General features: G+C 37.4%; 1 protein-coding gene across 1 annotated transcript in view; it reads right to left on the reverse strand.

Moving 5' to 3' along the window:
* Window positions 1–27,622, reverse strand: part of LOC107576650 (autism susceptibility gene 2 protein-like) — a 231,051-nt gene that overhangs the window by 86,923 nt on the left and 116,506 nt on the right. Inside the window, exon 3 of the mRNA XM_016262796.1 lies at window positions 2,959–2,988. Within this exon, the coding sequence (XP_016118282.1) occupies window positions 2,959–2,988 (30 nt within the window). The remainder of the gene's footprint in view (window positions 1–2,958; window positions 2,989–27,622) is intronic.

Here is a 27,622-nt window from a genome sequence, read left to right on the forward strand (position 1 = left end):
ATAGAGAAAAGAAAGATCCCTGGCACGCGGATGAAAAGAGAGAGAGAGAGAGAGAGAGAGAGAGAGAGAGAGAGAGAGAGAGAGAGAGAGAGAACGAAAGTAACAGGGGCATCCAGGGACCGAAGCGGAGCCAAAAGCCTGGAAGGTGGAGGCCAGCCACAGTTGCCAGGGCCAGCCAAACACTTTCAGAGCATTCTGGACCCTGTTCGGCCTGCATGCTGCCAATTCATCCAGCAGCAGGAGAGGGAGAGTAAGAGGAGAGTGAGCCAGAGAGGGTAGGAAACAGGACTAGGGCCATGTTCCAGTTGGAATAGGCCTGCCCACATGATGAACAGTGTACAGACTGTATCATTTAATAAATCCCGCTCTGCTCCAGCTAACACAAACGAGATGTCAAAAGGCCATTAAACACTCTCACACTTCATGCAACACATCCAAACACACACACACACACACACACACTTCTTCCCATTAACATTAAACATTCCCTTTTGACAAAGAAAAACAGCTATTTGGTAGCTTCATTAGCATTTACTTTAACATAATTATTTTATAATAAAATTATTGAAACATCATTCCAACAATTATACTAATTAATCAAACCTGAATTTAACGCATCATTATTACAGAGTAAACTAAAGTGAATGAAAGGAATAATTGTGGACATAATTTTTTACAGTAAACCTCCATTTCAAAATATTGTATTACTAATATATATTATTTAAATTATATATTATAATTTATATATTGATTAATTGAATATATCATAATATTAAAGTAATTAAAATTATAAATTAAATATCTGATTACAATAAATTTAATTAATAAACTGTTATACTAAGTAATAATAAAAATAACAACAAATAAAATTATATTATTCTTATTATAAATATTATTATATCTCTTAATAGACTGTAAGAGTTAAGCCTCCATGTAAAGCTAGTTAGATATTAATTTTATATTAATATTAATAAATAATTTTAGTAATAATCTTAACAATATATAAATGAAAATGTGGATATATATACAGGTGCATCTCAATAAATTAGAATGTCGTGGAAAAGTTCATTTTATTCAGTAATTCAATAGATGTTTGCCAATTGAACTAGTGATGGAATGTTGACTGTAGCTGTCACAGGAAATACAATGACATCACTTCCTGTGGGGCATTTTGATAACCGGGTTAAGAAATATGAACATGTACTGTCATTTAAGGGAAAAATGGGGGGAAGCCTCATTCTTATCATTCTTGCAGTCAGAAATTGATTTCTCCAGAGTGTCTTTTTTCATTTCCTGATTTGGGCCGGAGGAGAATAAAAAGAGACAGTTTGTCTGTGGATGAATAGAATTGACCCATTAATGTGACAAGCTGTCCTCCCCTACGGCTGCTGAATATATACTGTACTGTAACTGCTATTGCAGGGGAAAGAGCTACTGAATTCATTCCCAGAGAGAAAAGGCATGTGAAAATATCACGGATCTGTCACTTATTGCTAACGCAGCTCAACATGCTCACGGTTTTGTAAACACATTTTAAGAGCTATTGACAGAAAGAGATCCCTCTGAAGTGTTTGTGAATGTGTGTGCGTTTGAAAGAGAGCACTCTTGTTTCTTTGTTTACCTACTAAACCCTTCCATTGTTCTGACACATAATTAATCAAATGCAGAGAGAATGACATGATATTGTGAAAATCATTAGAGGAATAATCAGAAGCAGAAACGCAGCGAGCAAAACAGCGATTAATATTTTACGCCGCACATCTCTGCCATGCCACAACAAAAGGGCTTTGACTGACATGGCTAATTCGACTCGTCGTCATCAAACCACCACTGGTTTAAAACAACAAATGAGGAACAATCAAAAAGAGTGAACAAAACAACATCTTCGTGTAATCTTGCTGATGTTCAGCAGACAGTAAATAAGTGGTGCGATGTGTCTTGTCAAGCTTTTTGTAGCTTGCCTAGTTTGCATCAAACTTAGCCTAGAGCCTAGTGTTAAATTAAATCCAATAGCCTCATTTTGTTATAATTACACTATAAATATGACTGATATAATAATTCAGTTCCACCTAATGTAAATCATCATACCGTATGTCCTGTGGGTTGTACTTTAAATAAATCTGAAGGAATTGTTTCACATTAATATGTGCAAAATGTAACTTGTGAAACTTGTAATGGTTCTTTTCAAATTTCGCACAGCATTTAGTCATTCATAATTAATGCAGAGTTAATTAAGGCCTTCTCACAGTCATTAAAAAGATGGTAATTCTAATTAAATAGAAACACACTTTTAAGTAGAGTCTAATAATGGATTCTCATTGATTCAAGTTTGATTAAAAAAGAATAAAGATCATTTTAGAAGTGCTGTATGATGTAACATGGTATTAATAACACTAATACTACTGCTGCTACTACTAACTAGCTTTGCATTTCCTGAAGGAAATAACTTATCTTGGAATTTGGGAAAAGCACTTAAATAAAAATAAATATTTATTTATTTTTTAAATCTGTCAGTGGGAGATTTAAATTAATGAATAAATAAATATATAAATAAATAAATACATACATAATAACTATAATATAATAATATAATATTAATATTATTAATTTCCATCAGAAGCTACCAGAGGCAATAGAACAATTGATTTATGCAAGCTAGCATTGATACGATGCAGGCAATGTGAGAGCAGACAGTGATCTGCCACCTGAAAACAGCAACGACTACCAGAAACAAACTACACAGCGAGTCAGTGACCTCCAGTGATATAATGGCTGTTGAAACAGGGTTTTGTAGTTGTCTCTGCATATTATGTTGGGATAAGAGAAAGTATTATGACAAAAAATGACACATTTCAACATTAAGAATTCCTAAATGTAAAAACATAAAATACAGAGATTTCAATACAGTGCTGGTCTTGTAAGCTCTATAATAATAAAAATAATAAGGCACAGTCTTACCTTGTCTTCTTGGCCACTCTCGCTGTCACACTGTAAGACAAAGAAAAAGGAGACATTAGAACAGTGCAGAATCTGCTAGACCTGATGGAGCTGAAACTTTTTTCCTTTTTTTTGCTTTTAAATATAAAGCTATTATGAAGTGGAAATCTGATTTCAGCAGTCTCACACTGCACAGCTCATCAGCAGAGTAATAAAAGTCTAAGCAGGAAAAGGCTGTTCTTATGTCACTCAGTGGCCAGGCATCATTACATCTGCTATTACCACCAGCAGGGTTTTTTTCTCCCCCGACACCAACTAGAGTACGAGTCCAACTATCTTCACATCTCATAGGCCACAGACGCACTGCAGCTAAATACAGCTTTCACGCCGCTGCTTAATCTTCTTCTGTACAGAGAGTTTGATTGTTTACAGAAATAATAATCACATTTTGCTCCTGAAATCAATCCTGAAATCCAGTAAATTGATTACTTTGGTCAAAAATACCAAACACTAAACATTAAAGGCGCAATAGGAGATCTTGGAAAATGCTAACTTTAGCCTGATAGCACTGAAAGCGAATGGTATCCTGATTCAGTAAGATTCCAATTCATAAGCTCCTGATTTGATTCTGATTCATGTGAGTATATTTCCAACTTTTTCTGCTAATGTTGTAAATTATACAGGGCAGTTTCAGATTGATTCAAAACATATTTTGAACTATTCATTAAAAGAACCAGCAAGTGACATTTGTTTTGATATTTCAACTACATTGGTCTTGTTTAGATTTACCAAAAAGAGCTCATACGGTCACATTGTACGATTTTTATTCAATAAAAAGAATCAGTTCATAAATGTTGTTCGTTTTTCAAATTATATGACTACACTGTCAAACTGTATGTTTCTGATTCAATAAAAAGAACCGGTTCATAAGAGTCACTTGTTTTCAGAATCAGGCTACATTGGTCATGTTGTATGTGTTTGATCCATTTAATATCTGCTAATGAATCAGGCTAAACTGGAAGCTTTGTATGTTTTTGATCCACTAAAAAGAACCAGTTCAAATGAATCATTTGTTATCAGAATTGGGCTACAGTAGTCACACTGTATGTTTCTGATTCACTAAAAAGAACCAGTTCATACGAGTCATTTGTTTTCAGAAGTGGGCTACACTGATCACACTGTATGTTTTTGATTCACAAAAAAAACACATGTAATATTACAGACATTACTCTGAAGGAAAATAAACAAACAAGCAAAAAACAAACAAATGCAAGACAAAACAACAGAGGGCATTGGTGTCTCTATGCAAAATAAGCCAATGAATAATTGGCAAATAAATTAATAAACATATAGCATGAAATTAAAATGCTGAATTTAAGCCTTTCTGACCAATTTTAATTTCAAGGTCCACTTAATTCTCTATCTGCTAGCTAGCAGCGCAGATGACTTGGCTGGGGAGATGCATTTAGGGTTTGAACTTGGACTCCCTAATGAAGGCCTGCTAGGGGGCAGGGCCTAAGGTCTTCGGGGATAATTAAACCCAGCGGAACTAAACCCTGTGGGAGCCCTGAATGATTGACAGTTCTGGGAGCTGTATTCCTGGAAGGACTGGGTGCTAGGGACAGAAAGTGAGAGGACGGGACAGAGCGAGAGAGAGGGTGGCCTGCTCACCGGGCCCTGTATCCCTTCTGACATGATACAGGGCCTGGTGAGCAGCATCCAATTTACAGCCCCAATCCAATGGGATTCGAGACATACGGGGCTCATGCATTATACATAACCAATAAACACACACATACCAGATGTTAATAACATACTGCTCTTGTGTGTGCCAGCATGGTAATACTGTTAACATTACAGTAAAACTGCTATGAAACAAAATCAGCATCATATTATTGAAGCTTTCTGAATATATCCCCGTCCTGGGCCATACTGGGCGATTTAACATGCACAACTGCATGAAGCCTTCCTAAAGGCCTGGGGCTCCCCCTCATTTGGCCCAGGCAGGGTTCATGAAGAGTTAAAATAATGAGCAAAATTTATTTTTTACAATGTGTTGTGATCCATAAAAACACCGTCGGCATCTCCATTGGCGTGTCAGTGCTCCCCGCGCCTAGCCAGCACTTTGATTGCGGAGATATGAGAGGAACGAAATGACTCGCCCTTGCTTGTGAAGCAAATGGAACGCGCTAATAGAACTCATCGCATTACCAAATGCAAAAGTGCCATAGCTCATTACGTCAGGATAAAAGGATATCATTGTAGATGGTGAACAGAATTGACTTTCTCCACTGCGACTTGATGATTTAATCAACTGCTCTCTTTCGCTTCTCATCCGCGCGCCTGTCGCTAACACAGGTGCCGCTAAATGACACTCTCTCGCAAGCCAGCAAGTCGAGAAAGGGAAGAAATTGCTGTCATTATTCTCTCTCTCTCCTGCTCCTTCTTTCCAAGAACAGAGGTATGCAAATTTCCGTACTGGTGCTGAGAGAAGAAACTGAGAAAGGACGGAAATACCTTTATAGTGGGAAAGTAAAAGTAACGGAAAGGATAAGATGAGAAGGCAGGCAGCTTGTTTGTCCTTAACAGGAGAGGCTGCACTTTTCACAAATAAACAAAAAAGGTAAGATCTGTTGCATGTTGTGATTCAAAGCATATTAGAATGCCTGAGTCGTGGCATAATGCTTACTGCATATGCTTAACATGTTGGGTTGTTGTGCTCATGAGGAAGATGCAGGTTCGAGTCCAGTGATATTTTTCTATCCCTGGCTTTCCCTCCATCATTTCCTTTTCTGTTTCAACTACTAAAAGTGGGAAAAGGGTCAAAAATAAAATATGATAACTATACAAAAGTACACATTAAAAGTATATTATATTAATATAATACAGTTTAAACATTTTTAAATAATATAATAATGTATTTAATAGTAATATAATAGATTTATAATTGTATCAGTCAACGATATTTAGCTTCATTATATCAATATTAATATTATATTATATTAATATAATAAAGCTATATTTTAGACTTTATTGTATTGTCTGTTGCTTTTTGATATTCTTTTTTTGTGTGTGTTATTTCGGTGGCCCTTGGGGTGGGTTAGGGGTGGAGGGGTTCTTTGTTGTTAAGTTTTGTGTCTTGTTTTTCTTCTGATCAGACACCTTATCTCATTTTGTAACAGATGTAATACCTTTTTATATGTCTGCAAAAATTCAATAAAAAATTAGCTATATTGTTTACTGAAGCATTATAATTATATTATTAATATAATATAAAATTAATATTATATTATACTACATAAAATACACTATACACAAGTATATATATATTTAATGTAATAAAATATTAATTTGATATTATAAATGCTAGTCAACTATATATAGCTTTGTTAATAATATAATATAATATGGTTATATTTATTGTTGACTGAAGAAGCACATATCCATTTGATTGAAGTTTGAAGAAATGATTAAAAACAGTTAATACAAATAAAATAAAACATTTAATTATATTATTATATAGTAATTTTATTTTATTATAACATTTGCACATTTTTAAATTTAACATGAATTGCATTATTATTAATAATATATTAATAATATTCATAAACATTTAAATATATATACATTTTTTATATCCCTGGCTTTCTCTCCATCAGTTCAACAGTAAAGGATGGCGACATGTAAATATGAAGAGATTGGCATAATGATGGTCATTCCAACATATTTAATTCCTCTAAAACACTTGGTATTACAGTCATATTGGATGGATTAACTTGGGAACCCATCTCAGAAATGTCTTGCTTTTTTCCTGGTGTGGTGTTAATTTCAAAGCCAAACACTTCGCCAATTGATCTTGGCTGCAGATCAATATAGCATGTTAAGCTTATTAAAACAGCCAATGGCCTCAGTGGAACAGGAGAGCCATCTGCTTTAGTTAGACACACACTCCTCAGATACAGTGAAGGAGGAAGTATAAGGAGTTGATTAGGCCTCCGAATGAGACCAACAGTGTTCATGCAGTCTGTACTGCAGCAGTGCAGCATGTGAGCTAAACACATCCTGAAAAGCCACATGAAATAAAAAAATATTTGACATATTTTAGAAAAATTGTGAAGCATGAAACTATGGAATCATGGTTCATTATGCCCCTTTGCTCATATTAACACTAACTCTTTATTTCCTTTCCAAAATATCAATTGGTTTGAAAGCAAATGGCAAAAAGGAAATGCCTTCAATGTTTTGTGGTTTGTCCACTGGCTATATGAAATGGGAAAAGCCATTTGGTATGTCGCCAACATCTTGATACAACATGAAATGTCAACACAGCACTTTTCAAACAATTTCATGGGTTCTTGAAGGTCTGGACTAGAATGGAAGTCTCTGATTTGCTGTTTTTTAAACAACACATCCACAACGACAAACTTCCAAACCGAGCATTTAAATGAAAATATCTTCAAGCAAAATACATTTCATTTCTTTCCTATTTGAAGTCAATTCCCATAGGCCTCGTAAGTGCGGCTAACAACAGCAGACAATAAAGGAGGAAAGCAATAGAATTCTGAGCTCGTTTAACTGCATTTTTGCCACTGTCCGAGGCTCTGAGCTTACTCAGACTTCTCAAAAACGAAAACCTCGGAGCCCACATCAAACCTGCAAGACACACTCTAGTGAAGGGCCAACACAATGAAAAATGTGTGGTTTAAATGCAGCACTGCTACGAGCCAAACACAGCAAACACTACGAAAATATGCTTCAAAAATATGTTCAAAAACAGATCTGTTCTTATTTAGGAGTCGTTGATGTAAAACCGCAGTCAAATGTCAAGTTAGGACGCAAAGTGTTCGATGTTCCATTTCATGGTCTATTTGCCATTGTGTTGTAATTGGCACTGTCAACGAATGCTCAAATTAATTGAGACTGATCTGAGCTAGATTACAGAGGCAGCGGGGGTCCGGAAGGTTGACGATAGGTTGCCACACTCTCTCTCTCCCTCCATCCCTCCTCTTCCCTATCCTATTTTCACTCTCTGCCTGTCGCTCTCTCTCTTGCTCTGCCTGTGGGCTATGTTGGGGACGGCTTGAAGAATGGCAACCGTTGCCAGGGTCAGCTCTGACAGTGCCAATTTGATGCGCTGCCATGGAGAGCTGCGTGCCCCACCTCCTTCGTCCCCCCTCATTCTCTCTCCGTCTCCTCCTACCTCCCACAGAAAAAGCTGCACATCCTGATGGTTTTCTGATGCAAACCATGGCGAGGCAAAATGTTTTTTCCCCTCCTGCTGCCTGATTCTCCATCTGCCACTGGGGCCGCGCCGCCACCGGCCGCCTGCCTGTCACAGCGTGCAGTGAAATTAGCCAGGGAGGAGGCGCTCGCTAACGCTAATTACGTTTTAATCATTGGAAATGTGTTGGCAAATCAAGGCCTGGAGATCCCACTCTGCTCTGCTCTGAGTTTGTGTGTGTGTGTATGTGTTGAGATGGATAGAAGAGGAAAGATGAACAGAGAGGAAGCAAAAACAGGCCCAGCCAGCACTGAGCTAAGAGTCAGACGCTCTGAGGAGAAAATGGCGGCGTGCCTTGTGCTGTCTGCTGAGACTGAGGCTTTGAGAACTGGGCCACAGAGAGGCAAGAAATTTCACCGGAAGCTTTGTGCTGTGAGATCGAAACCACTGCTTCTCCAACTACAGAGCGAGTTATGCCACACTGAGCCGGCTATTGAAGATGCACAAGTGCCAAGGTGACATTGTAACAGGTACTGATGTGTGGTTCTCAAGATACTGGGTAGATACTGGGATTCTTCATAAACTGAATTCATAAATGCTGTTTTATCAAATTTTTTAGGCAAAACCAATAAGGAGAAAATTTTTCTCTCAAGCATTACTTTTAATGCAAACTTGTATTGTTAATATGTGGTCACAAAACTCATCTGAATGTGAAATTATAAGTTTACAGCAAATATACAGGAATGTTGGGACATAGGAGTTTGACAGAATGCTATTTTTTGCATGTGACATCATTAATTTTTACTCAGCGTTTCTCAAAGTACTTGTAAAAGTGCATTGTGTACCAATAAACATCAAGCTTTAATAAAATGCATGATTATTTCCATAGTTAAAATAAATGAAACTGCAAATAAAAAATCTTTATTAAATATATACTGTATATATATATATATATATATATATACTGTATATATATATATATATATTTTTTTTTTTTTTATATTTAATAAATGTAATTTTATAGAATTGTATGCAACATCATCCAAAAAATTAATAATAATGAACTGAGAAAAAGACAATGAAAAACAAATCACAATTTTTTTTTGTTGAAATTGTGAAAAATACAATACAAACAATTTTTTGATGATATCGCTCTGCAAAAAAAAAAAAAAAGATTTATTTCCCCCCAAAATAGCATAGTATATGATTTCCCAAATTTGCATCTCGGGTAAACACAAAATGTCTTTTTTGGTCCATGGTTTGAGAAAGTCTAAGAACCCCTTATCAAACTGACTGCAAGCAGACATCAAAGATAAATCAACGATCCACACAAAAACACAAGCCATTAAAACATTAATCGAGCTAACACAACATTAGAGAAGTCAATGCTGCACTACACTATTTATGTATTCAGTGCTTCCGTAATTTTAAGCTCAAATGTCTAAAGCTAAACCTGACAGTGAATAAATGGCAGACTTGGGTGTGTGACATAAATTACATGACTGCTAATTAACATTAAACCCAAGTGAAATCTAAGCTCACTTAGCAGAAAAAACAGAGCAGCATGCCTGTCAGCCGCAGTAGCAAGGAGAGGAAATGTATCTCGACACCTTTGGCTGGGTTAGGTCATTAAGAGCGCCGGGATCTAGACCTGATGACATTCAGGGACTAATTCACACAGCATCTGCGTGACGCCCTTCTGTCATCCTAAAGAATGGCAGGATGAAGGAGCGGAGGAACAAATGAGAAGGGAAGTGTGACAGCCAGGAGGGCCTAGATACAGGAAAACATCTCCTTCGCCAGTAGAGTGTGGCCTGTCCCAGGCAGATCTCTCTCTCTCTCTCTCTCAGCCCTGTCAAAAAGCAGTCATCTGCTGCCTGATCGTACCGTCCCACCCTCTCCCTCAAGCACCTCGCCAACATCTGCAGGCAATTTCCTCCCCAATATGACACTTTCTCCAGACCATGAGCACTGAATAAGGCCTAACGGACTGAGGAGAGCACAAATACTAAAGCTCTGTTCCAAAACCTAGTGAGCTGCCAACAAAAAGCAACACTTTAAGGCATCATAGGCACCTCATAACACATAGTGTGCTCTAAAAGGCAGCAAAAGGTCCTCTATGGAGAAGGCACAGATTACACAGACACTATTGGAAGAGAGCTGAACTGGATGATGACATCACTGAATCATCAATGAACTGACCTTAACTGAAAAATTGACTGTTTTGTAACAGATGTAATACCTTTTTATATGTCTGCAAAAATTCAATAAAAAAAATAAAGCTATATTGTTTACTGAAGCATTTTCCTGTTCGACACTGTGAAGCTACTTTGACACAATTAGTATTGTATAAAGCGCTATACAAATATAGGTTAAAAAAGGCAATCCCATTATGCACTGCAGCGTAAAAAATAAATAAATAAAGTAATTCATTTAAAAAATCCAAGCTAGTGAAATTCTAATTCCATTAAAAATCTATTAAAATCAATTCCGAAATGTTATTTTTGTGATGCAGTTGCTGCCTTTGAAGAGTGCTTCAAATCATCACTTATGAGGTTTCATGGCAATTAGGATGCTGTCTTAGAAGACTGCAGTATTGCTTTTTCAATATTTTTAAAATAGCACTTGCTTGAAAAACACCCAATCTATGCAAAGAGTGACGAGAAATGCTGGTGCATAAGAAAAAGAGAAGATAAGAAGCTGAATCTCAAGTATCAAGGGCCATTCTTAGACATTCATCAGCCACACACACTTTGTATGATGCTGTGCCAGCAACAGGAAACGGTTAGCAGGTACAAGATATGTGTGTGTGTGTGTTATGCCTATATGCATGTATGCAAATGTGTCTGTGTATCTTGAGGGTATGTCTACCTTTAAAATAACTTGTCAGTTAAGCTGCTTGGGCTGACAGATGTGATATGGCGCCCTGAGGTGGAGCTTGGCACAGACAGATGGTACCACAGGGCAACACGCTTAGCTGATCAACCAAGGGTAGCATTGTCACCCAGCCTGCCAGCCACAAGTGAGACTGGGAGGATAGGGTAAACGCAGTGTGTGTGTTTGTGAAAGAAAAAAGAGTGGGAAGATGAAATCATATGTGCAAATCAGTGCCATAATTTAAGTTCCAAAAAAAGAAAAGTGAGTTGGCCATATTACATTGACACTGAAATCTCTCTGAACAAGGAAAAGTGCTAAATTATAACTTGAAATCTTTTATATAATTATCATCATACATGTTTTAAATGCATTATATATTTTCAAATGTTTGGGGTCAGTAAGATTTTTGTTCTCTTATGCCCACCAAGGCATTTATTTGATCAAAAATACAGTAAAAACTGTAATATTGCAAATATATTAGCTACTACAATTTAAAATAGCTGTTTTCTTTTTGAATATATTTTAAAAATGCTGAATTTTCAGCTTCATCACTCCAGTCTTCAGTGTCACATGATCCTTCAGAAATCATTCTAATATGCTGATTTGCTGCTCAAGAAATATTTCTTATTATTATCAATGTTGAAAACAGTTTTGGTGCTTAATATTTTTGTAGAAACCATTACTTTTTTCAGGATTAGAATTGAAAGTTCAAAAGAACAACATTGATTTGAAATTGAAATTAACAAAATTTAAATCGAAAAATAACAAATAACACAAATAATGACACTTTATCGATTTAATGAATCCTTGCTGAATAAAAGTTCTTTCACAAAAAACAACAACAAAAAAACACTTTTGACCAGTATTTTCTATATATAAAAATATTTTCATTTCATTCTTTTCAATAATTTCAATTCACAGAAAAGAAAACAGGACTGTCAAGGACAAAAAGTACATTCAATGGGATTTAATCATGAAACATGATTATAAATTTCTATGTAAATTGTTCATGAAATCTATTTTGAACATTATTTGTCCTAGGTCACGACTACTTTAAACATCCAAGGTTACTTTTACATTCTTTATATTACATTCTTTACTTCTTTTTTGTCCACTGGAAAGTTATTGAAAAGGCACATATTTAATGTAGTAAATGACACTAACACTAAATGAAATGCTTTTCTGTCCCTCACCGCCTCGTTTTCATTCATGTCAAATTAAATATGGTGTCCTCTCTGACTAAGGTTCTTCAGGTATTTCAAGATGCAAGACACTCTTCTCCCCGCGTAATAAACAAACAAACAAGCAAGCAGAGTCAGTGTGTAGTTCACTCCCACAGGCATACAGTGCTGAAGAAGGTTAGGCAGCAAACAGTTGCTGGCTTAATCAAAGATTAATAAAAAGATTTTCAGACAATTAAATACATCAGATTGCATTGTTTGTACCATTATGGCTCCTCCTTGGAGAACAGTCCACTTTGTTTGCATTTTAATTACTGCATGCACAGATGACATTTGCTCTGATGCCAGCTGCCATCTTTGTTATGCTTCTCTTCGTATCCTCTGGAAAAAACGCAGCGAAGCAGAAAACGTGTGGATGAATGTATGCAATTATGATATTACTAAATATCCTGAGAGAATAAAGATCTATATAGGTTAACTGGACAATGCAGAAGCACACAGGTCAAAACCTTTCCATGTTTGGACCATATAATTGAAGAGTAATTATGGCTGACAAAACACTTCAGTTTTTTTAGTTTTTTTTTGCCATTGAATTTTCTCTCATTTTCTTCTCTCTCTCTCTCTCTCTTTGAGAGAAAAGCCAAATCAGGCCAGTCATAAAGAGTTGCAGGGGACCATGTTCAAAAATGACCAAAAACAGGCCATTTCTTTCATCACTGGGTAAGCCCCACCGACAGGCTAATTTCATTCGTACCTGTATAGAAATCAGATATGACATGGATGTGCAATATTCTTGCTTTCCTTCATATTCTCTTCAGCACACTCTCTAATTTTCAATCAAACTGTAATACCTATTTTTAGCCATTTCTCTGTGTCTACCACACTTTCTCTCTCTTATTCTCCAGCAGGAACGATGCGTGGCTCTAATTACTTTGCTCCCCACACCTGACGGCACACTATTAACTCTAGGTCTCTCTGGTGACCCTGCGGGTCGTTGCCCATCACATCAAGTTTTTATTAGGGAATTTTCCTGCACATCTTCAACTTTTTGATATGCACATTTTAATAACGTTCATTTATTTTTACATATTATAGATTAATGCACATTTCTATATTTACTTTGAAATTTCCAGAGTGATTTACAAACACATTTTGTGAAACACTTTGGCCAAATCATTTAAAAGTACTTACTGAATTGTTTGTAAATTGCTTATTTGCAAAGGTGACCTGATTACATGCAATTCAGGGCACTGCTGAAAAAACAACAACATTACAGTAACTGCTGTACTGTTAGGACCAATGAGCCCCTCAGCTGGAAGAGACACTCCCACCCACACACATACAGAGGTGATGAAACAGTCAGTCTCAAACAGCACCAGCGGTGAACTCTCACTTTGAGAAGACTCTTGTTCCAGGGGATGGTGGGGGTGAACAGAAGGCTCTGCTAGCCACAGGCACCTCTAGCAATTAATTGACAACTCCCTGACTAGCTGAGATAAACCCCATGAAGCCTGTGCATTTGTGTGTGCACTAAAGAAGATTCCTCAATGCAGTATCGATATTTAAAACTCAATTTAAATACGTACAAATAAATAATTTGCACTGCCAATAAACACAGCACAGATGTGCTGGATGGAGTGAAACTCTAATATTTGTATTTTCCAAGTGCCGAGCAGCTTTAGTTCTAGTGCCATTATCATTAGTTATAAATTAATTTTTCTAGACATGCTTGATCCAATTGTTATCAAACAATCAACATAACCTCTTCTCAACACGCAAACAAGCCTAGATGAATAAACACCAACGGAAACGTCTCACTCTCTACTTGGCGGCCCTAATGAGCTGCCAAAGATTTGCTTTGTAAACAACTAAAATATTTAATTTGAGAGAGTGATGCTGAGCAAAATGAAATTAAAAGGAACTCATGCTAACTGTTAAATTACTCACGGCGCGCTAAATTACATTTGCTTTTCCATCGGAGAGATCAAACGGGAAAACTCCAGCACTCCAGTGCTAATTATTTACAGTCTTCACCTCCCTCCCTTCCCAGGAGGTTTAATAAACATACTATTTCTCTCTCTCTCTCTCTCTCTCTCTCTCTCTCTCTCACACACACACACACACACACACATTTTTGCACACACTTGTTTATTTCAGTTTTTTTGGATAATAATATATTCCCCCACCTCCTTACCCACAATTCCATAAACTCCAGCGTTAAGAGCTGAGACTGAGATTGGGATTGTAATCCTAGTGTACACTGGGGCTTCTTAAAAAAAGCAGGCCGTCTAAAGCAGGATGGGAACTCCCCTGTGGGAGTGTTGCCGTGGCAGCGTCGCCATGGGAGCGAGGGGTGAGTGACACCAATGGCTGTCACTGGGATTAATTTGCATGCTAAGTGGCAGAGGGGAGCACTAGGCAGCGAGTGTGAAGCAGAGCCATCTGACATGCACACACACCCCAGAAGTGTGGATTTTCACCAAAGGTGGCGGCAGTGCAGATTGCAATCGCACCCCCGAGAAGTGATCTCACACATACACCCCTCTCTGAAAAACAAAATAAAAACAGAAAAGGTGTCTGCCTGATGTGCAGTTAAGAGGGTGAACTAAAAATGATTTCTAATAAGTGGCAGCCAAAAAAACATCAATGCGTATTTCCTACTCTTCCCCCCAAATATTGGTAAATATTTATATCGATAATCAATAATATCAATACTATTTGTCTAAATAAATGCAACTCGACATCAATAATTTTTAATTCTACAAGCAAATTTAGGCAACACAGAATTATAATGTATAATGTTGATTAATATTCATGTTGAGACGGCTAACGATTACAGTGTTATTAAATTATTTTATTATTTTAAAGACTACAAGGATCATTCATAAATTATCATTTATGTCATTGATTACTCACCCTTGTTCTAAAAGTCTATCATATTTCTCGAAAATATTTTTTTTTACATTTCTTAACCACTGTTTCCACTGCTACCAACTTTCTTCAAAATATTTTCTTTTATTTTCCACAGAAGAAAGAAAGTTATACAGGTTTGAAACGACAAGAGGATGAACAAATGATGACAGAGTTTCCTGTTTGGGTGAACTATCATTTTAACTTTAAGTGAGCATTAGATGAAAGCAAAAGTAATCTAAATGTAAAAATGGGGGAAATGAGCATACACAATTAAATATCCAATATTGACTGATAATTGGGGGAAAAACAAAATTAAATTAACTAATAAATAATTAAAACCTAAATAAATAAATAAAAATAAACAAATATCGACAGATAACCATTACAGTACAAATTCGTCATGCATTCCTACAAATTTCTAAAATTTTCACTTATATCCAAAATATCATAAAAGTCTTAATATCCTAAAGTGTTCTCAGTCAGATTCTGATTCACAAACTGAACATAGCATAAATTCTAGCACATTCTATTTTCTAGGCCAGTGGTTCCCAACCACGGTCCTGGAGGCCCCCCAACACACATTTTGCATGTCTCCTTTGTCTGACACACCCATTGCAGGTCTTGGAGTCTCTACTAATAAGCTGATGACTTGAATCAGGTGTGTTTGATTAGGGAGACATGCAAAATGTGCAGTGCTGGGGGGCCTCCAGGAATGTGGTTGGGAACCACTGTTCTAGGCATTCTAAAGAGACAGAGTATTCTAAAAAATGGCTTTGTCTTCCAAATCTCATTACAAGTCCGACCCTTCTGATCGTAATCTCTACAATTAGAAGAGGGGTTGTGCCCTCGTGCTTGGCCCTGTGCCGTCATCTGACCTCAAAACAGCAGCTGAAAGGTCCGGCCTATTGCACTTTAAAAAAAGAGCGAGTTTCCGCCTGGCACCAGCCCTGAGCAGATAAGCCTAATTAAGAGATGGAGAGATGAGAGTGGTAGAGCAAAGTCCCTGCCAACATCAGTCTCTCTGCTCAGCCCATTAAATCTACAGAGCAGGACGAGGGAAACAAACACAATCAAAGCCCTGTTCCTGTGTGATTCCTGTCTAGAAATTGGCCGTAGGCATTATCTCAAGCTAGCACCACACGCTCGCACTGGAACCTGATCCAAAAGCTACAAAAGCAAACTTTTGCCCGCGTGCAACACCTGTTTGCGATTAGCAGGATCGACAATGTTCCCTTCCCTTTGGGCTACTTTGTTTGGCTTTAAAGTTCTGTTTCTTAACATGATAACGAAAGATGTAAACATCACAGTAATAATCCCAAAGTGAGTCAAAGATTTGCCAGTGGATGTTGGCCGGGCGGGAAGGACTCAACCCCGTAAGCCCTTACTGAGTAAAACCACAGTAAGATGAAATGCTCATATCTCTAGACTAACCCCAGGGCTCTTGTTATCATATCGATCTGCCCGACAGGAAGTGGCCTTTAGTCTCTGGGTTTAGTAGCTTAACATGGTGAACCGACAGAGCAGCAAACACTAAAACCGAATCCTGCTTCTTTTTCGTGCACAAGCCAAGCGAAGTCTTGTCTGTCAACACCACATTTATTAGTCAAATTCTTCTCGAGCCAAACCTGCTTTGCTCTGGGAAGGAATTTGTGTGTCATGGCCTTGATGGTGAGCAGTTAAGAGCCGTTAGTGAAGAAGTTACAGCTATGGCTCTTCAGAAAAACAGTAGCTCTGTCTGTTTGAAAGGGTCATAGGATCGTGTTACTTCTCCTCATGTGGTTTGTCTGTGTTATTCCAGGCCACCGGGTAAAGTGGTGCGAGGATGTGCACGTGTGTGTGCGTTTGCTGACCTCTATTTCCATCCTGCAAATTCAGAACATTGTCCCCTGCAACTCTTTATGACAGGCCTGATTTGGCTTTTCTCTCAAAGAGAGAGAGAGAGAGAGCGAGAGAGAGAGAGAGAGAGAGAGAAGAAAATGAGAGAAGGAGGGGCAAAAAAACAAAAAAAAACTGAAGTGTTTTGTCAGCCATAATTACTCTTTAATTATGTGGTCCAAACATGGAATTAGGGGGCACTTTGTTGTCGGAGCAGACGCTCTTTGATCAGGCCCTGGTGGAATGTGTTTCACATTAGGGGCCCGGTGCTGTGATGTATGTGTCCTGTCGGGTCCAGGATAACAGTAAGAGGATCAGGGCAGAGGGGGTGTAACTGAGCTACAGATGCTGCCCCTGCCCCTTAACCTTCGGACGTGCTGGTTTTCACCATCACTGCCTGCCAAAGACCCCCAAGAGTGGTACAAGACTGTGTTCATTTAAGGGCGTTTCTTCAACTTTCAGCACTGTATGTCCACTTTTATGTGTATATGAAAATATAAAAATTTGAATATCAGAAGATATGAATGATGATGTTTAAGGAAAATCCATAAACCAAATAAACCATTTCAATATGTACTGTGTGAAAATGAATAATACAAATTAATATAAAAGATATGATGTTCCACAGCTATGGCATAATTTTCACCACACCAAACAATTTAGTAATTTATTATTGTTAATATTTTTTTATGAAGGTTAGTCACTTTAAAATAGAAGTCTCCATGAAATCTTAATTGACAGTTCTTGTATTTTATGTTTAATAAATTAATGTTTAAATGTTTATTGTAAATTATTTATGCATGCACATCATTTTTTTTCTTTAATCAAAACAAACAATTTGTCACTCATGGAAGATACATTTTTTCTCATTCGAGAAGCTTTTTCACTCGGATATGTAACAATAATGGATGAAAAGTTCACAATTTACCATTTCATGATAAATTTAGGGTAAATATCACTTGTGTGCAAAATATTTTTATTGCGTATCAATTCCAATCAAGCCGTAATTTAGTCAAATTGTGTTGTTATATTATTAAATTGTGTGTAATTAAGATACATTTAACCCTGTGAAGCACACCGACCTGCCTTCGGGCTTGGCGTCACTTTGTGTACATTTACTATATAGATGACTGTCTAAAAATATTAATAATGTTAAATGTCAAATTATAAATTTTTTGATGGGTCCTTTGGGTTTAATGTCAATATATGGTCTCTGTTTTATGAAACAGATGCTCCAACAATGGTAATATTGTAATTTCGGTTGGGATAACAAATGACAACATCCAAAATGTACTTCATACCTTTGCTATAAAAAAGCGATCGTGAGATTAATTCAATCCATCACACTTGAGTAAATTATACATATTATTATTATTATTATTATACAATACATAACACGCTATATGAAAATCCGAAATCTGAAATTATGCTACATGAAATTAGCCTTTGCAAAAAATATTAAACATGTAATTTCCAATTTGAGATGGATGGAATTGACACTGTAGTTGGAATTTCCATTGCTTTCAGAACAAAGGAACAAGTCAAATTATTAAAAGTGTGAAAAGTGTTTTAAGAGAGTTTATTTTCTGAAAGCCCATAGAGCCAAAAGTGCCTGAAGTTGAAGAAACACCCCTAAAAGAGACCTCTCTACATGAACACATATTGCATGACAAATGCAATATTTGCAAAGCATTTATGTGAAGGACTGCGAAAGAAAGAGGGGGTGACAGACGAATAAAGACTTCAGTTAAGATTTCAACTCAAGTCAAATTTATGATTAAAATTCTGTCCCTTTACAGTAATAAATTACACAATATTTCATATTAACACACCCAGGCAAACCCACTTTCCCATTAACCACTCAATGCCATAGATTTGTAAGAGCTAAACTCATTAATGCATCTATAAAATCTGTTGCAATAAAAACGTCCTGTAATACATAATGCACATTGTCAGAAATTTAAGATTCAAGCCGTTTTCTGTTTGTAAAACAGTTGGTGCTATGTTTCAAACACTTCTCCAGAGTCTCAAGCAAGTCAGAGACTCATTCTTCTGCCCATCTTAAATCTATCATTTCTCAGGGGAGGTTGGTGAACACTGGCAGTGGCCCACGCTCCAGCCTGACAGCCATCTGCTGAATCCCATTGGTCCACTGACGAGTGATACAGAGCAGGCAGGCGATCTCTCCCAAGAGTGTCTCGATGGCGTGTGTAAAGGGGTTGTTCTGTGGCTTCGCCGAGAGCCCCTTGAGTCACAGTTTCGGGCTGGAGGCCCAGGGGAGGAGGGTGGTTGTTTGTGAGGCAGAGGGAGAGAGTGAGCCCACTCCAAAGCTGCCTCCTCAGGCTGTGGCCCTCTGGAGGGTCCCTGGAACGTCTTGGAGCCATCTGGGGAGAAGTGGAGCGTGGCAGAGAGCAGCTGGACCCTCTGAGCGCCTATTTAAGTACTGGCAGCCCTGAGGCACCATCAGTCACATCACAGAGACAGAGCAGGGACATGCAGAGAGGGGCAAGTAGGAAACAGACACCCTTAAAAATATAATTGCCCACAAATCAGCAGCTCATGCCTAAATTATGCCCTTCGCTCATAAACTCTAGAAAAATAGGCTTTACTCTAATAAATAAAACTAACCTACAAAGATATGCCATATTATAAAACTCACACAATACAAAACACTCAAGCAGAACATTAGCACAGAAAAAAATGTGTTTTTCTCTCATAAAGTCCGGAATATCCATCAACAAAATATTACCAACATTAATCTGTTTGTTTGTTGATATTGGAAGCAGATGATTTCAGTTTTTTTTTCATTTAAATAGTAAGCTGAAATCAGGCAACATTTTTTGACAATCATTTTCAAAAGTTATCAAAAACTGATCATATTTACCTTATACAGCCTAACGCTTTTCAAAATAAAATAAAATGACAGTTGTACGACTTTTATTATGATGCTTTTTGATGCTAAATCTTAATGTAAAAATTTGAATTGGCGCTTTAGTGTGAAATAAAAATTTGAAAATGTATAAATAATAATAATAATAGCTAATTATTATTTTTCATAAAAATAATACTAGCTGTCAGTATGATCTAATTTCCACATCATTGCATCCTTGTTACAAACAGCTCCACCCTTGCACAACCACATCTATCTGCAATGTACTTTCTTAGTAGATCCTCAAAGTGGTAAATTATTTAAATAGCTTAAAGCATTTGTGCTAAACACTTAGCTACAACAATAACTTTGCACATGTTATTAAGACTTAGAGATTATAAAAACTCGAAGCTTTTTAAAAAAACAACAACAATTCGGACGTATTTTTGAAGTCAAAATAAATGAAAACAATTATTATGCCAAGTAAGGGGTCATGCTTGTGTGTCAGGCGTCAATACTTCAGGAAATAACAGTCGAGGGCCAGACAAATAATATGCACTGTGACTAATGGAGCAGTTTACTTAAGATCTGTATCTGCACACATACAAAGTCAAGTTCACTTGGCGGCCATCTTGGTAACACCCTATTGCAGCTATTTGAAATCTCCTAAACTGATTCTTTTTGATAACATGGTCCAAATCAGAAACAAAATCTGATAAAGGTATCACAAATTTAGCAACATTAAAAAGTGAATGGCTCTTTAAAAGCCAGGACTTTCGTGCCACGGCCACATTAGCTGTTTACATGCATCCAAATAATCCATTAGTAATCTGATTTATGGCTCAGTCAGATTTAAAAGACTTAATGTCTTAAACACCTTAATCGATCTTATTGAGATCTTTCATTATAAGATAACTTCTTACAAATGTGCATATATATTTGTTTACATAAATGAACAATTGCAAGTTTAGAGTTAATACAAACAGAACTTTCAGATTCTGAAATCGGATTGGATTCATTCATGATGAAGAAGCTTAGTGCTTGTAAACGTTGAGTGTTGCGATCTCATCCAATTTTAATTTCCTAGTTTCTCACATATATATAGTCTATCTGTGAAGTGGAACAAACTGTTGTTTTTAACATCTCAGGAAGCACAGTTGTGTGAAACAGCTAAACGCAGGAATTACTGCAGCTTTAAATAAACCACCACATGCACTACCAACAAGCCGCACCGTCTTATCACATCACCTTATCATGCTCCCAACTGTCAGCATTCCAGCAGCATAATTACCCGAACCTGTCAGCCCACACCTATATTTTCCTGCACTTTTTTTGGAGTGTTTTTTGAGCATATCGGATGAAAGATGAAGCTTGGGCATTAATCTCACACCTGGCAACATTTATCACAAGATTTCCTTGACTGGAAATGTAAAAGTAACTATAGAAGACAAATCATTAAACAAACGGCGTGATGAGTGATTCCTCTGTTAATAATCCGTCGTTCTGGTCCAAATGGCTGACAGATTAGCTACCATATGCTAAACTTGTAAAAAAGTGTTTTGAGAAATAATTGGGAAGGTCGTGGTAACACTTGGCTCTCTGCTCCTGGGGCCCATCTGAATGTGAGCCACTTGCTGAGAACCTAATGCTCGCTTTCTATTTCACTCCATCTCTCGTTCACGTTCACACACAACCCCTCCGGTAAAAACACAAACACAAGCCCCTAAAAGAAATAAAACTTAATAGGCACCATCCTCTCAGCGGTGCACTTGTCGATTGTTCGCTAGAGGCGGTGTAGGTGGTTTTCTCCTGCCGTTTGGCTGTCTTGATGCTTTGTGTTCGTCCCAGGAGCCCATATTTATGAGGCTGGGGAGACAGCGAGGGTGATGAGAGAAGAGATTGCTGGAGAATGAAAGAAATTAGATTTCTAAACTGAAAGAAAGAGAGACAGGGAGAGGGAGAAAGCTCCTTGTTAGGAAAAGCATTAATTAAAGTGTTAAAGCTAAAAGAAGTATTGACTACCTCTTTCGTTACAACCCCCCACCCCCACCCTTCTGCGCTCCCTACGGTACCGTCTTCTGCTGCAGGCCTAGAGAGCTGACTGCAAGAAAAAGGCCCACCAAGACCAATTAAAGCCTTCAGCACCAGGCTGAGAGCAAGACAAATGGAGGCAGAGAGGCTCGATTACAAGAAACCTTTGTACCAATGTAAAGCAATTAGAGCGCTCTCAGGGGCCAGACAGCACGGTACCGATGTGTCATGGATCCGACATGCTGGCTAAACCTCCCAACAATCACTCTTTTCTGCTGCCTCGGCCCACTCAAATAGTCGTATTAGTGTCATATATCAGCTCACAGGCCAGATATTGGTTTCAGCTGGGGCAGGAGAGAGCAAAAGTAAGTGAGATGGCTAAAAAACGGCCAACCTTTGAACCTTCATGACAGAAACAATATGCTGGTATCCATGCTTAGCCCTGAGGGATCTTCTCTTTAGTCCGGCTAAAAATCACTGTTTGTTTTAGAGGTCAAAGGGCTACAACTTGGCATGTTGATCCTTGGTCTTATCTCTGCTTAACTACTTGACTAACATTATTCAAAGTTCATGAAATAAAAAAATATATTTTCATGCACACTGCAAATAAATGTCTCATATATATATATATATATATATATATATATATATATATATACACACACACACACAAACATACATACATTACACTATATATGATAATTACATTTTAAAAATATATTAAAACAGAAAAATTATAATAGAATATATAGAATAAATAGAATAGAACAAAAATGTATAATATTACACAATATTACTATATATACTAATATACACAAAATAAATATACTGTAAATATACACAAAATGCAAAAAGTCGATAGAAGATTATAAAAGTCTTATTGGCCCAAATAAAAATGGTGCAGCCTGTCAGGGGGAGGTCATGATCATTGGTGGATAACAAAGTGATTTTTAATGTAAATTTATGTTCATTAGTTCTATCTACAATTAACAGAGTCAAAATTATCCCAGCGACCCGAGATTACAAAGTAATTTTGACAAATGGCAGCAGAGGCTGAGGTTATTTATTATGCCTTTTTAAGAAGCAGGTAGAAAAGAATAAATGTGATGCTGTCATAGTGTGTAATGGGCCCAGTAATGGCAGACTGCAGACTGCATAATGATGATCATTCTCATGTAAAACATCACAAAAAGTCTTTTTTCTTTTATTTTCAGTCCCCACATTTAAAAAAAAAAGAAATGACAAACTACTTCTAAGTGTGAGCTTTTGTATAACGAGGGGTTGTAAAGAGCCTCTTGCACCATTTTAAGGATGTTCAAAAACAGACACACACATACATGCAGTGACAGGTTGCTGTATCTTTCCATGTCGCTATAAATCCAAACCTTCAATCTGCCCTTTTTTTTTTTTTCTAAGTATGGGATTGGGGTGATTTCCCGCTCTGTCTCTAGAGTATCCAGATTTTCCTTGCATCTGGGAAAGGCTGCCATGTTTCAAAAGCTCCAATTTCTTACATCAGTCAAACAAAAACAATATCTCAAAGGAATCGATCCACAAATGACAAGCCAAATTGTTGAAAAAAGCTAAAAGAAATTCCAGGAATCTATGGCTCTGAAACGAGTTTAGGACTTGGCCCAGATATAAGGCAATGAAGTCAACCAAAATTACCCAGCAATCATGGCAAGCTCTCTGGATATTAGCCCGCAGTAAATCAGCCTGACGACTGAGATTTTCCTAACTGCAGAAATATGGGAGGCTGTCTCTCATTTTCTCTGCGTCTCTGTCTTATTCTCTCTCTCTCTCTCTCTCTTGCTCTCCTCACAGTTTGGGTTTGATGGAGTCCCTTGGCACTGCTGGTTAAAAGCTTCAGCAGATGGCTAGATACTTGGCTCGGGAAGAGAGCCATACTTAATATTTTTGGCAGAACTACAGGCATATGGCAAAAGTTCACGTCAAACGCTGCGCTTCGCAGGCGGAGACCGTCTCCAAAAGATGGAGGAGCACAAGGCGGAATGTTTTTCTCCTTTTCACCATTTAAAACTAAGATAAAACAGAAAGAGACAGAGGAGTTGTCAAAATAGCAGGCTCTTTTGATTGATTTGCTGAGGTGACTGTGAATGTGTGTAATTCAGCAGGAGACCGGCCAACTCCACTCATTTCTCAGATAAACACGGCCACAATAACAGAGAGGGCGAAGACAAACATGGTTCTGCTTAAGATCAACTCGTAATCCGCAATGTGGAGGAGCCTGCCAAAACTGCACTGCCCTCAGCACTTACTAAAGCGAAGACAGTCAAGACGGTGATCTTAGTGGGAGAGCACGGAAAAACACAGGGCCTTTTGTCTCCGTCCAAAAGATTAGCTCCAAAGACATTTGCGGAGATTGGATACACATTTAGGATTTTAGGGATCGTTTGCAGGATTCAAAATCAATAAAGGCATAGATTGTGGAGCCGCTGGAGCCACAAGCAGAGGAAAAATCAAATAAGAGGTTCTTATCCTCAGAACATCTCCTGCTGGCAAACACATGTGGAGATATGATTAATCTGCTGGTCAGAGCACTGTTTTCATTTTCTCAAATTCAGTTTAAAATGATGTCTTTAACTACATGGAGAACAGGCAACAACATTATTATTTGGGGGGATAAGTCACGAGACTACTGTTTTGAGCTTGTAAACTGAAAATGAAAAAGAACTGGGACGAAATATAATGAATGCTACAGACATGAGCGACACCTAAAATCATGCGGTTTGTTGAGGAGAGGTATTACGTTTCCAAGCTATGCTATCCACCACAAGACATTTTCTTCAGATGCAAGGCAAAAACATATTGTTTTAATAATTACTTTCATCCCTGGAAACTTGAATTTGTTCCGTTATTGTGTTGTGTAGTTCTGATCATGCAAAGAAAATATTTTGAGGTAAGGACAGAAAAAAAGACAATAATTCTTCACACATCAGACAACAATCACATGGCAATATCATTCTTTTCTCCTATAATTGATCCTCCTATTTAAAAGTTCGGCATTCTCAAGAAATGATCCCCTGTGAAATAAAAAGGGGCCTCTATCAAATCCCGATGCAGAGAAACACTTTGCCTTGAAAATAAATCACAGGAGGAGAAAGCAGCAAGAAGAACAGCAATAATAAAAAGAATTGGAGGACAAAATCAAAAAAGATGAAGGAAAGGCACACCATTCATTCTATAATTTTATATGTATGTGTATACAGTATGTACATATATTAGGGCTGCAAAATCAATCAAATTTCTAATCATGATTACAATTACGGATGCCACAATTACGTAATCGTCCACTTGTTATTCTGATTGAGCGTGGTTTTTCTTTCTTCCTTTCTACAGGTTATCTTAAGAGTTTTTCCATTGTTTTAATTTTAGTTTTAGTAAAATATTATAATACCATGCATAATTTTCTTTTTTTATTATTTAAAAAAGAAACCAATCCAATGTATAGTTGATATTTGTGGCTTAATACTATAGAAAAGTAATAAACCTTTTTCAGTTTGAGTGTTTTCAGCTTGTTTATTTTCATATAAAAATATGGCATGCAGTTGCTTCAAACAATGGTATAAACATCATTCAATGTAAATTGTGATAATCGTAATTAATAATCACAATTACAATTTCAAGGGAATAATCGATAATTATGATTTATAATCATGCAGCCCTAATATATGTATGTACAGAGAAAGAGAGAGAATAGAAGAAAATAGAGAAAAGCAGCTACATCTCTTGAAAGACAGACAACAAGAGTGTGCATCCAAAAAAAAAAACCCTGCGCCTACAAAGAAATTGTTTTTCCAAACCATGCATGAAAGAGAGGCCAAGGACGTTGTATCCCAAACGGTAGATTGGTTTCACATCAGATGATTAGCCTCATCCATGCTAATTACACTGAATGGAAACTAATTAGGAGGAACCACTCTTCAGCTAATGAGGATTTGGGGCTTTTCTTAGGACATTGTTTAGTGACGCACACATCCTCCCTTTAAGCCAAACAGCAGCTCAAAAAAGTTAATTTAACGCCAAGATATTCTGTGTTTCTAAATCTAGAACCAAAAACAATGCTTAATGTAAATCGCTGATGCTAATTAAGCTCTTGACTAAAAAACGAATTGTTACTTAAAATATTAGGGAATATAACAGTTTATGTGATTGTATTTCTCTCTGAGAGTACTGCTCTTTTATACCGAGCAGTTGATGTTTTATTTGTTTGTCTAAAAGGTGCTAATGAATTATGTAAATGACATCACTTTAAATTAGCAGAGGTAATTTGCATGAGGTGCTGTTCTTTATATGACATTATGAATTTCATACCGCACGTCACATTCTCTGGGAATAACGAGTCTAAAAATGAATGTGAAATTATCTTTAATTGGAGCGCGTGAGCAAACGCATCAAACCTCTCTCCATCAGCTCCCAGGACCCGCAATTAGACCCGCGACAGCAATCAAAACCCGATGAGACAATACCCACAATCCCCCTCTGCGGACATGTTTTCCTAACCTCGCAGAAGACCCTAGCAGAGGTCCACTTATTCTGTCAAAAGAGCCCCATGTCTAAAATCAAAACAACCCAATCAGCAGACACACTGGTTCCGCTGTCCCACTGATTAAACGCATGGTGTGTGTAGGAGAGAGAGAGGAAAAAGAGCGTGGGGGAGAGTGCAATTTGCTAAATTACAAGTATTCTGAACATGTAAATATAGTTTAATTACAGCAATTAAAGAAGATTACTGGAGATTGGCAGATGGGGGATGTAATGCACTTTTAATTAAAGTCTGAATATACTGTAACACAAACAGAATGTTAACCCCACCGAATGGAATGGGTAGTTAGACCCTGACAAATTGTATCCCCATGCCTCTCTCTGAAGACGTATAATTACCAGTGTTTAGAGGGAGAGCTCGTATGTGTGAGCGTGTGTATGTTTCTGTCAGGGCAAAAGAGACAGCGGCAGAAAATTGAAAACAGACCTTTCTGGCTGCAATTGCCGACTCTAGGAATAGCACATTGAATTAGGATGACATCAGGAAAAACATTTTGACAACAGTTAATGTGGCATTAGGACCAATTAATTGGGATTTAGTGTGTGAGATCACTCTCTGTGAATTAGAAACAGTCTTTTGACTCGCAGATGAAAACCTTGGAAATGAAGGCTAACGAAAGTACGAGGCCTTGGCGGGACTTCAAAGCACCAAGAAAGTGTGTGGGGGCACACATTGAAGAAGTTCTGACCGATCTGGGGATGAAAGCAACTCCAGTAAAAGGTTTGTTCCTAAGTAAACTCTGTAATGCCTAACAATCAGAGCTATCTGAAACTCCATTTGTGTACAATGCATAAGCCTTTACATAATCCAAACAGCTGCTATGTAAGTCTATACGTCACTACATATGGAATGGATCCAGGATTAGTTTCCCATCCCTAACAACAAAACTCAAATGTATAAACAGCATCAGGTGGTCTTTTCGACCAACGTGGCTTGTGGGAAAGGCATTTCCACTGGATCCATACAATAGTGTAGCAACATTTTATAAATTCATGTCAATAGTCTATTAGAAATCCTAACAGAAAGATCAATGATCCTCGCCCAGGGCCTTGCTATAAAGACTGCCTTTGTAAAGGCATTTAAGCGCTTAATCTCTTCATAATGTGGTATTTGGAAGCCTAACTTTGTTCTTGTTAGGAAGATCAATTGTA

The sequence above is a fragment of the Sinocyclocheilus grahami genome, unplaced genomic scaffold, assembly GCF_001515645.1.
Source record: "Sinocyclocheilus grahami isolate Dianchi unplaced genomic scaffold, SAMN03320097.WGS_v1.1 scaffold32.1, whole genome shotgun sequence".
In the NCBI taxonomy this organism is placed as follows: domain Eukaryota; kingdom Metazoa; phylum Chordata; class Actinopteri; order Cypriniformes; family Cyprinidae; genus Sinocyclocheilus; species Sinocyclocheilus grahami.